Source organism: Oncorhynchus masou, chromosome 28 (assembly GCF_036934945.1).
Source record: "Oncorhynchus masou masou isolate Uvic2021 chromosome 28, UVic_Omas_1.1, whole genome shotgun sequence".
Lineage (NCBI taxonomy): Eukaryota > Metazoa > Chordata > Actinopteri > Salmoniformes > Salmonidae > Oncorhynchus > Oncorhynchus masou.
This window is the reverse complement of record NC_088239.1, coordinates 61,631,435-61,643,531: the sequence shown is the minus strand read 5'-3', so window position 1 is coordinate 61,643,531 and position 12,097 is coordinate 61,631,435. Positions and strand designations below refer to the sequence as shown.

Sequence of the window (12,097 nt, the reverse complement as noted above, 5' to 3'; positions counted from 1 at the left end):
TATTTCAACAGCCCTACATGTAGTCCTATGTGGATAAAAGTTCAGCTATATTATACCAGAAACTGCGTAGGCTACGTGTTTAACCCATAAAAATGTGTGTCCACTGCAGTTGCCTAGGTTCAAAGATTCATTGTAAAAGTGTCGAAAGACTATAGGCTCTTACCACCCCCATGTCCATCTGCTCAGCCGTCAGAGAGGGTGCCGCTCGAGCCTGAGATAAAAACCAAAACATAGGCAGCAGGAGCATCTCTGGAGAAATAATCCAAACGCGCCGCACGGACTTCCATTTACGAAAAAATTGACACATCATGCCCTGCCACTCGCTGCTCATGCAGCGCTCAGACACGGGTCCCTGCCCCCGCACCACCAAATAAATCACCCAGGTCCGGATCCCTCGCATCCGTTTCCAAAACGGAATGGAAGAGAAGTCTACCTCACTGTTGCGCGTAAACACATGAAACACATATCACACAGAGCCGAAGATGCCAATAAAAACATTGAGGAATTTTGCAGTTAGTTTCCACCAAGATCCGCGTCCTGAAAAAACATTTCAGTCATAGGCTATTGCTGTTCCTCTGTGGACCACATTACGCCGACAATTATTTACAAAGACATATAAATTATATTTCCCGGCATAGGAGTATGTAGGCTGTTTATCTCAGAATGTGCAAGATACCCACGGGGCAAAGAAAATGAATCCGTTCAATTAATATTCCCTCTGCAACACTGCAATACCGGCAAACGGAGGTCGGCTTGCGCTCCCTGCGCGGAGCATTGGAAACTGAGACTGACGCACGGTGAGAGAGTGGAGAGGAATTTAGCCAGAGATGGGAGGAGAGAATAAAGGCGCCTAATTCAGTCCACATATAATAGGCATAGTATTGAATCTATGACGCCCTTTTAATTTTGTGACCTCGGTTTCAGAGTTACAGGTGCAACAGTGTATATCAGACAGACATGCACAGTTTGGAGATGGCATCTCTGAATAGATTTGTTCGAATGAAAACAATGTTAGTCCACAGGTTAAAATGTAGGCCTATATCATTAGCCAAAATAAAATTATAGAGGTGAAATCCATAGATAAATGGCCATGCCTAACACAGAGATTTTATATAGGCATACCCATAGGCTATAGTACCTGGAGATGTTGCAAAGTTACCTAGGCCTATGCGTAGACTACATGAAGCAAGCCTACACTAGCTTATGTGGAAACAACGATGTGTAGAGGGTTAGGTAGGCTTTAAGCTTAGCATGGGCGAGGTGCTAGGTTAAGTGTATGGGGAGAACGTTCTCTGGGGGACTGTTGTCTCGTTCCCTGTAAGTTACCAGGACGTCAGTCACTGAGCACCATGTTAGGACCTTTTTAGGATGTTCTCAGGACTTTCATTTTACTACTCTTCAGGACGTGGTTTGATGGTCCTTGGGAAACGTTCTTTGGGGGACCTTTGCCTAGTTTCCTGTCAGTTACCAGGATATCACTGAGGACCATGTCAATAGCTTTTTTGAAAATCTCTCCATGTTCTCAGGACTTTCATTTTACTAGTCTTCAGGACATCACGTGATGGTCCCAAGGGAACGTTCTCTGTTGGACCTTTGTCTAGTTCCCTGCAAGTTAAAAGGACATAATTGAGGACCATGTTAGGACGTTTGTAAGATGTTCTCCAGACATTTGTTTTCAGAGTGAAATGATTGACAAATGGGGCCTTGCAGTATCTATAAAATTATGATATGCAATAAGGGCCCACCAGCCTGGAATTATTTCTAGAGCCAAATAACTGATGTAATTTACTATTGTTTTGTCTGGCAAGCACGCACGCAGACACGCACGCACGCACACACACACACCAGAAGTTTTCCATCTATTTGAATACTACATATAATTCCCTCTAAAGCAGATTTCTGCCTCACTAATGATCCCCATTTATCCATCATTCTCTGCCCCACCTGACCTGACTGTAGCCTATAGGAATCCATAGGCTGAATCTATGATAAAGTTTAAAGAATAGTTAAGTATCCATTCCTCCTGAACCTATGGATCTGCATTTCAAACACGGTTCCTGTATAAAACCATAAATAGATATATCATAATTTGTTAACTAGTTGGGGTGTTTAGTAAACCAGGGATACATGTTATGGCTTTCTGTAGTTGTTAGAGACCAGGAGCCCCCAGAATGTACAAGTGAGTGTTCAGGGAGCCAACTGACACCCAATTAAATATACATATATCGCCAGCAGCAAACTCCTTGGACTGAAAATAATGCGTATGCCTCTGAAATACAGAAGCGGTTATATTTTCTCCCCCTCATTACTCTGGCATTTCAAAAGACATCATAGAAAACCACAAACCAATTTGTAAAAAAGTAGAGATCATCACAATTACACAAAAACAGAGGGGTTCACAATGGAAAACAGACAATCACATCATCCACATTCTTCTTTAGCAGATGAGTTACACTTTGTTGTTGTGGATATACATTATTTCATCTTTGTGTTGTGGCGTTCAAAGTCATAAGTAAGGAGAGAGACTGTAACAAGTTGAATTAATATCCAGTGATAGCCCTATGATACAAGGCTTTGTATGTAAATGGGTGTCTGTATCCTCAAAAGGTTATACAGCTGCGCTATTGACAGCATCTTGACTGGCTGCATCACCACTTGGTATGGCAACTGCTTGGCATCCAACCGCAAGGCAATACAGAGAGTAATGTGTACAGCCCAGTATATCACTGGGGCCGAGCTTCCTGCCATCCAGGACCTCTATACCAAGCGGTGTCACAGGAAGGCCCTAAAGATTATCGAAGACTCCAGCCACAGACTGTTCTCTCTTTTGAGTCATCACATACACTGCTGCTCCTGTTTATTATCGATCCTGTTGCCTAGTCACTTTACCCCTACCTATATGTACATATCTACCTCAATTATCTTGTATCCCTGAACATCGACTCAGTACTGGTACCCTGTGTTTACACAACGAGTAACAATAACTTGGCTATACAGCGCATTCGGAAAGTGTTCATTCAGACCCCTTGACGTTTTCCACATTTTATTAATTTTAGAATATGGCTGTAACAAAATGTGGAAAAGGTCACGGTGTCACGCCCTGACCTTAGAGATCCTTTCATTTCTCTAGTTGGTTAGGTCAGGGTGTGACTAGGGTGGGCAATCTATGTTTTCTATTTCTTTGTTGGTCTGGTATGGTTCTCAATCAGTGGAGGCTGTCTATCATTGTCTCTGATTGGGGATCATATTTAGGCAGCCTTTTCCCTCCCGTTGTTTGTGGGATCTTGTTTTTGTGTAGCTGCCTGTGAGCAGTCCAGTACGTCACATTTAGTTCTTCTATATTGTTTTTGGTGAGTTTAATATTGATTAAACATGTGGAACTCTAAGTACACTGTGCCTTGGTCCATTCATTCAGACGATCGTTAGACACAGGGTCTGAATACTTTCCAAATGCACTGAATAGCCAAGTTATTGTTACTCATTGTGTATTTACTCCTCCTGTCATAACTCTTTCTCTATTTTCTCTCTCCATGTTTAGGAAGGGCCCATAAATAAGCATGTCACTGTTAGTCTACACCTGTTGTTTACGAAACTTGCGATAAATAACATTTGATTCGATTTTATGTGTGCTTAAACTATAGTCTGTTGAAACTTTTCAGAAATGTTTCAGAAACATATGCACAAATACAGCCTTTCAATGAAAAACAGAAAACATGAGAGGTTAAGCAGTCTGTATGATGTTGTTAAAATTCCTATCACTGTTTGAACCTTGACTTCATTATCAACACAATTTCATGGAATGTTCATAAAAGCGAAAAGAGGCCTAAAGCTATCCTGAGATGCATAGCCAACACACACAAACACCTTCCCCTCTCCCATTGTCTATTTACATTAGGTACAACAGTCTCTGACTGTCATTCATCTAATGCCTTGAGGACCAAGACAGTTATCAAAAAATAAGTTATGTTTTCTTTGTTCCCGACAAAAGCAGTATTAAGTTGTCAGAGCCAATGGGTAATATCCCTGCATTACAATCTCAAGTCGCAGACCTAGTAGTAATATTATGTTAATGTTTTTAAATGGTTGTTTCTAATCGGATATTTAGTTGTACAGTAGTAAAGCTAGAATATTAAGTTAAAGCCCCTGTGACAGTTTATATAAACAATCAAAAATAATGAATGACAATTACAACCAACGACTTGACACTGGCTTCCATGTCATATGATGTCGCTCAGGGCGTCAATTCACCCCCAAAATCTGAGGGGGCACAAAGTTAGTGAGGACTGCTAGAGGGGTGGTCCAGAGGGGGGCTAGGCCCCCGTCCATAGGTTGGAAAATGTTGCATTTTTCAAACACTTGAAACAGCTTTTTGCTGCAATCTAAAGCCATAATCACTATGCTTAACTCTATGTAAAAAAATATGTATATTTTTCTGCATATCTAAGCCTAACTCTTGAGCTGTCTGTATCCTCCTGACTGGTGGTTCTTTTTTTCAAGAAACTAAATATGCTTCTCTGCATCTCTGCTAAAATCTGGGCAAAAGATTGAAAGGAATGTGAGTCAATACATTTAGTTATTGCTTGGTTTTCTAAAGCCAACCAACCTTGCCAGCAGCATGCCAGCTAAGATTGTTAGACAAGCCAGCTACTCTAATTTGACTGATAGCCTGAAATGGCTTCTTGGTAGCTATTGTTTGGGAGATTGGGAATCTGGGCTAGCTAAAACCAACATCATAAAAGTGGCTAGTAGTATTACAGATTTACAAAATATATATAATGTTTTAATTTATTTTTTATACATGACAAATCTGAGGGGGCATGTGCCCCTGTGGGCATGACACCTCTGTCACTCATCACAACATTAACATGACCTAAAACATGACCTAAAGCAATGTAATGTCTTAGGTATTGAATGTTTCAGAGATGTTATATCAGTCTATTGATAACAATCTGAAAGCTTTTTGGAGCAGGGTTTGGTACGGTATCGCTATTTTTTCTTATTTTTAAACTTTAGAACACATTCAAGAACCTCCAGAGGCTAACCAGCTAATTAGCTACAAGCTACTTAGTCATTGCTAGCCACTGCTAGCGGCTTTTACCTTCTGCACAGATACCAGCCCTGTTCTTAGCCTGGACAATACTCGCCAGTCTACCAGTATCGGACTCTCTCCACAACAACGCCGGATTCCTGTCCGTAATCCCTGGACCACGACTTCTGATCTTCACAGCTAGCTTGCAGCTAGCTAGCTCACAGCTAGCTTACACTCACCGTGGCATCCAGTACCGAAGCTATCCCTGAGGCCCACCTCCCGGCCTACTCAGCTGTTCACCCAAACCCCACTCATACACGGCTAGAGCCCAATACTCCACCAGATCCTTGCTGTAAACTCTGGACCTTGGCACCGTTTCACCACTGCTACCAATTGGCTATAGTGGCTAACGTCACTGCCTCGAAGCTAGCACCAATTAGCCGTGAGCCAGGCGCATCTCCCGGCTAGCAAACTAAATTCTACAATACCTCTTTCGCCATCTGGCTTGGATTCTCTGTCGACACGGCCCCCCGCCGCACCACCACGACTGGTCTGCCCACGAATACTCCATCCGCTGTGCCTTCAACCGGCCTCCGTCGGAGGGCTACTAACTTTAAACGCCGTGACGCTAGTGTAGTGGCGGCTCCCCTGTTCCATCTACTGCTGCCCTCTGGACACTATGATCACTTGGCTACATAGCTGATGCCTGCTAGACTGTCCATTAATCACGGTACTCCATTCTGTTTATTTATTTTTTATCTGTCGGCCCCAGCCGCGAACTCAGGCTCTGTGTGTAGTTAAACCGACCCTCTCTGCCTAGTCATCACCACTTTACCTGCTGTTGTTGTGTTAGATGATTAGCTGTTGTTGTCTCACCTGTTGTTTTAGCTAGCTCTCCAAATCAACACCTGCGATTACTTTATGCCTTGCTGTATGTCTCTCACAAATATCAATATGCCTTGTATACTGTTGTTCAGGTTAGTTATCATTGTCTTAGTTTACAATGGAGCCCCTAGTTCCACTCTTCATACCTCTGATACCTCCTTTGTACCATCTCCCACTCATGCGGTGACCTCACCCATTACAACCAGCATGTCCAGATATACAACCTCTCTTATCATGACCCAGTGCCTGGGCTTACCTCCACTGTACCCGCACCCCACCATACCCCTGTCTGCGCATTATGCCATAAATATATTCTACCATGCCCAGAAATCTGCTCCTTTTATTCTTTGTCCCCAACGCTCTAGGCGACCAGTTTTGAAAGCCTTTAGCCGCACCCTCATACTACTCCTCCTCTGTTCCGCGGGTGATGTGGAGGTAAACCCAGGCCCTGCATGTCCCCAGGCCCCCTCATTTGTTGACTTCTTTGATCGAAAAACCCTTGGTTTCATGCATGTCAACATCAGAAGCCTCCTCCCTAAGTTTCTTTTACTCACTGCTTTTGCACACTCTGCCAACCCTGATGTCCTTGCCGTGTCTGAATCCTGGCTTAGGATGGCCACCAAAAATTCTGAGATCTCCATACCCAACTATAACATTTTCCGTCAAGATAGAACTGCCAAAGGGGGCAGAGTTGCAGTCTACTGCAGAGATAGCCTGCAAAGTAATGTCATACTTTCCAGGTCCATAACCAAACAGTTCGAACTACTAATTAAAAAAATTACTCTCTCCAGAAATAAGTCTCTCACTGTTGCCGCCTGCTACCGACCCCCCCTCAGCTCCCAGCTGTGCCCTGGACACCATTTGTGAATTGATTGCCCCCCATCTAGCTTCAGAGTTTGTTCTGTTAGGTGAGCTAAACTGGGATATGCTTAACACCCCGGCAGTCCTACAATCAAAGCTAGATGCCCTCAATCTCACACAAATCATCAAGGCACCCACCAGGTACAACCCTAAATCTGTAAACAAGGGCACCCTCATAGACGTTATCTTGACCAACTGGCCCCCCAAATACACCTCCGCTGTCTTCAATCAGGATCTCAGCGATCACTGCCTCATTGCCTGTATCCGCTACGGGCCCGCAGTCAAACGACCACCCCTCATCACTGTCAAACGCTCCCTAAAACACTTCTGCGAGCAGGCCTTTCTAATTCGACCTGGCCCGGGAATCCTGGAAGGATATTGACCTCATCCCGTCAGTTGAGGATGCCTGGTCATTCTTTAAAAGTAACTTCCTCACCATCGTAGATAAGCATGCTCCGTTCAAAAAATGCAGAACTAAGAACAGATATAGCCCTTGGTTCACTCCAGACCTGACTGCCCTCGACCAGCACAAAAACATCCTGTGGCGGACTGCAATAGCATCGAATAGTCTCCGCGATATGCAACTGTTCAGGGAAGTCAGGAACCAATACACGCAGTCAGTCAGGAAAGCAAAGGCTAGCTTTTTCAAGCAGAAATTTGCATCCTGTAGCTCCAACTCCAAAATGTTCTGGGACACTGTAAAGTCCATGGAGAACAAGAGCACCTCCTCCCAGCTGCCCACTGCATTGAGGCTAGGCAACACGGTCACCACTGATAAATCCACGATAATCGAAAACTTCAACAACCATTTCTCAACGGCTGGCCATGCCTTCCTCCTGGCTACTCCAACCTCGGCCAACAGCTCGCCCCCCCCCCCGCAGCTACTCGCCCAAGCCTCTCCAGCTTCTCCTTTACCCAAATCCAGATAGCAGATGTTCTGAAAGAGCTGCAAAACCTGGACCCGTACAAATCAGCTGGTCTTGACAATCTGGACCCTCTATTTCTGTAACTATCCGCCGCCATTGTCGCAACCCCTATTACCAGCCTGTTCAACCTCTCTTTCATATCGTCTGAGATCCCCAAGGATTGGAAATCTGCCGCAGCCATCCCCCTCTTCAAAGGGGGAGACACCCTGGACCCAAACTGTTACAGACCTATATCCATCCTGCCCTGCCTATCTAAGGTCTTCGAAAGCCTAGTCAACAAACAGATCACTGACCATCTCGAATCCCACCGTACCTTCTCCGCTGTGCAATTTGGTTTCCGAGCCAGTCACGGGTGCACCTCAGCCACGCTCAAGGTACTAAACGATATCATAACCGCCATCGATAAAAGACAGTACTGTGCAGCCGTCTTCATCGACCTGGCCAAGGCTTTCGACTATGTCAATCACCATATTCTTATCGGCAGACTCAGTAGCCTCGGTTTTTCTAATTGACTGCCTTGCCTGGTTCACCAACTACTTTGCAGACAGAGTTCAGTGTGTCAAATCGGAGGGCATGTTGTCCGGTCCTCTGGCAGTCTCTATGGGGGTGCCACAGGGTTCAATTCTCGGGCCGACTCTTTTCTCTGTATATATCAATGATGTTGCTCTTGCTGCGGGTGATTCCCCTGATTCACCTCTACGCAGACGACACCATTCTGTATACTTCTGGCTCTTCCTTGGACACTGTGCTTTGGACAGTGTGTTAACAAACCTCTAAACGAGCTTCAATGCCATACAACACTCCTTCCGTGGCCTCCAACTGCTCTTAAACGCTAGTAAAACCAAATGCATGCTTTTCAACCGTTCGCTGCCTGCACCCGCACGCCCGACTAGCATCACCCCCCTGGATGGTTCCGACCTAGAATATGTGGACATCTATAAGTACCTAGGTGTCTGGCTAGACTGTAAACTCTCCTTCCAGACTCATATCAAACATCTCCAATCTAAAATCAAATCTTGAGTCGCCTTTCTATTCTGCAACAAAGCCTCCTTCACTCACGCCGCCAAAGTTACCCTAGTAAAACTGACTATCCTACCGATCCTCGGACTTCGGCGATGTCATCTACAAAATAGCTTCCAATACTCTACTCAGCAAACTGGATGCAGTTTATCACAGTGCTATCTGTTTTGTTACTAAAGCACCTTATACCACCCACCACTGCGACCTGTATGCTCTAGCCGGCTGGTCCTCGCTACATATTCGTCGCCCCCTGGCTCCAGGTCATCTACAAGTCCATGCTAGGTAAAGCTCCACCTTATCTCAGTTCACTGGTCACGATGGCGACACCCACCCGTAGCACGCGCTCCAGCGGTGTATCTCACTGATCATCCCTAAAGCCAACACCTCATTTGACCGCCTTTCCTTCCATTTCTCTGCTGCCTGTGACTGGAACGAATTGCAAAAATCGCTGAAGTTGGAGACTTTTATCTCCCTCACCAACATTAAACATCTGCTATCTGAGCAGCTAACCGATCGCTGCAGCTGTACATAGTCTATCGGTAAATAGCCCACCCAATTTACCTACCTCATCCCCATACTGTTTTTATTTATTAGATTTTACTTTTTAGATACCAGTATATCTTCCTGCACATGACCATCTGATCATTTATCACTCCAGTGTTAATCTGCTGAATTGTAATTATTCGCCTACCTCCTCATGCCTATTGCACACAATGTATATAGATTTTTTTTCTTATTTTTTTCTACTGTGTTATTGACTTGTTTATTGTTTACTGCATGTGTAACTCTGTGTTGTCTGTTCACACTGCTATGCTTGATCTTGGCCAGGTCGCAGTTGTAAATGAGAACTTGTTCTCAACTAGCCTACCTGGTTAAATAAAGGTGAAATAAAAATAGAAAATACAAACTGGTGGGGGGTTGTTTATTTGAGAGCCAGCATTGAGACGGTTTCTGTCTGCCTGTAATTGTGTTTATCACACTGTGTATCTCAACCAGGGGCATTCTGCATCTCCACTGCCAGCTCTGCCTAATGGGCATTCCCATTGGACAGGTTAAGACTACAGTCTTTAAACACTCACAAACAAACAGACAGAAATGTCAACTGGGCATTAATTAATCTCTTTGCTTGTGTACTCTCTGGACTCTTGTGTGTGTAGGTACTGAAGTGTAACCAAAAGAGCTCAAGGACAATAGCGTAGAACATGAAAAATGGATCTATATACACACACAAGTAAAGCTTTCACTGTTAATGAGGAATATTCACATCACATCTGATTCCTGTGTTGTCTTCTTTTTTTTGCAGAAGGCTATAATGTTATTCATAAACAGATTTGACCAAGACCCCAGACCTATCTGTGAGAAAATAAGAAGGCCATCTGGCAATGTTAAAATGTTAAGAGGCACATACAGACGATGCTAAGCCATATCTATTCTGTTTTCTTTCTTTGTATCCCCCTGAGAACGTACCTCTGTGTCTTCTTTTTTCATTCCGATCATGCCTTCTCCTTCCATTCACATTCAGTCCAGTGCAGCTGTAAAAAACAGAAAGATACCTTATCTGAGAGAGAGTTTGGCTTTGGTATTTTCAATGCAGTTTTTTCTTTCTCCTCTATGGAAGCACCAGACTTTAAAAGAAAGTAAGTGCTGTTATCAACTTGTCAAGTGTACTTTTGTTACACACACCCACATCTGTCCCTGTGACCTGAATGTGTGTGTATGTGACAAAATCCACAGAGGTTCTACTGTACATGGATTACCCATATCATGAGATAATGGCCCAGGGCCTTGCTAATACTATTCTTTTAGAGACATTGGGTCAACATACACACATATTCATTGAATTATTGTGGGAAAAGGGATTGATGAATATGATCAATAGAGTCAGTATTCCATAGGGATATGGTGGGCAACAGGAAAAACATGTCAAAGACAACTATTGGTCCAGGCCACTGATGGCTGTTACATGTTTCACTGATGAGATGTTGTAGATCCTTGGAGGCTGTCAGTCATTCAAGAACTATAAAATCACAGTTTTCCTTTTTGTTTAAGCATGCAGTATGTGTGATGAACATATATGACAGAAACCCACAAGAAATTATTGCTGACATGCAGAGAAAGGCTGAGAGACAAAAGAAAACCACCACATCAATATTTGCCCAACCTTGTGAGTACAGTGCTCCTTACCTTAATTGTCTTAATTTAAAACCCTTCAGAGCTGCTTTCCCCACAGATGTGTGTTTCAATCAAAGAGAGGAAATCAAACAGGTTATACATGTCAGCGTGTCCCAGACTGGCGGGTGAATGGGGCTGGTGGTGGGGTGCATGGTCTCGACAGGGGGCTCCTGTGGCTGCCTGCCCAGACAGGATCTGATTTATGTGCCACAGTGTCCAACCCTCCCCGTCTCCTCAATGTCACCCTTCAGCCCGTCTCCGTCAGATAGCCAACACAGCGAATGTACATGAGGCCGACCATGTGAGACATGGGACGGGGAGAGGAGGTGTGGGAGGCGGAGGAGGAGGGAGAAGAGGAGGAGGAGGAGGAGGAGGAGAGGTTCCAGGTTGAGATTCCCGGGTGAATACACCCTTGGAGAAATCAGGCACCTTAGCCGCATCCACATTACACATCAATAAGAGACCTATTGCCATACCGACATGCAGTGATTGTAACCCATCTCAGATGTTTGTCATCTGTAATCCCAGGAGGAAATGTCTCTGTCATGGTGAATTCACCAATTTGTAAGTCGCTCTGGATAAGAGCGTCTGCCAAATGACTTAAATGTAAATGTAATGTTTCTTGTGATCCATGAAGTATCCTCTCAAACTGATTCCCATAAAAAACCTTAGAGACTTAATACCCATTCCTGTTCTTAGTCTCTGAATTTCAACTACCCTTGTCACTCTCTCTGCAGTCTCTTTTTTAGATATAGCCATTGAGCCTAGTAGATTTCTCGCCTTGGCCTCTCACATCCATTGGTGTCAGTCAATATAGTGTTTAGCAGCAGCAGCAGTAGTTCAGAGAGCCCTCCACCTGCGCTGCTCTTGTTACAGCGACTCCTTTAATGTGAAATGGCGCTCTATGTTAGGAGCTTGTTCCTCTGATCTGCAGGTCCACAGCGTGAGCCAATCAATGATTTAGATCAACCCCAGAAGCCCACTATTCTCTTCTCCTCCTGCCTCTACAGGAGCCATAGGTGGGTTAGCGAGAGCTAGTGATTTCACACATCACTGAAAAATGATCAACCCTGCTTTTCCACATTGGCAGTTTAGACGGACCTCCTCTTCCTTTTCTCCTCCCTTCAATCAGTCACACCTGGTGTCACAATATTCTCAACATGCATTCAATGTAGCTAAATTATTCAGAAAGCCCCCCCGTCAA

The 12,097-nt window shown here is 44.3% G+C and overlaps 1 protein-coding gene across 3 annotated transcripts in view; it reads right to left on the bottom strand.

Moving 5' to 3' along the window:
* The window catches only part of LOC135518027 (matrix metalloproteinase-17-like), a 113,241-nt gene extending 102,294 nt beyond the window's left edge, over positions 1-10,947 (bottom strand). The window contains exons 1-2 of one of the 3 annotated variants that reach the window (XM_064942852.1): positions 10,906-10,947; positions 10,189-10,253 (exon numbers count right to left, since the gene is read on the bottom strand). In XM_064942852.1, coding sequence (XP_064798924.1) covers positions 10,189-10,233 — 45 coding nt within the window. In that variant the 5' untranslated portion in view covers positions 10,234-10,253; positions 10,906-10,947. Of the gene's footprint in view, positions 1-163; positions 772-10,188; positions 10,254-10,905 lie in introns of those variants that run through there. The other 2 variants (XM_064942851.1, XM_064942853.1) reach the window with 2 other exon arrangements.
* Positions 10,948-12,097: the final 1,150 nt, after the last annotated feature.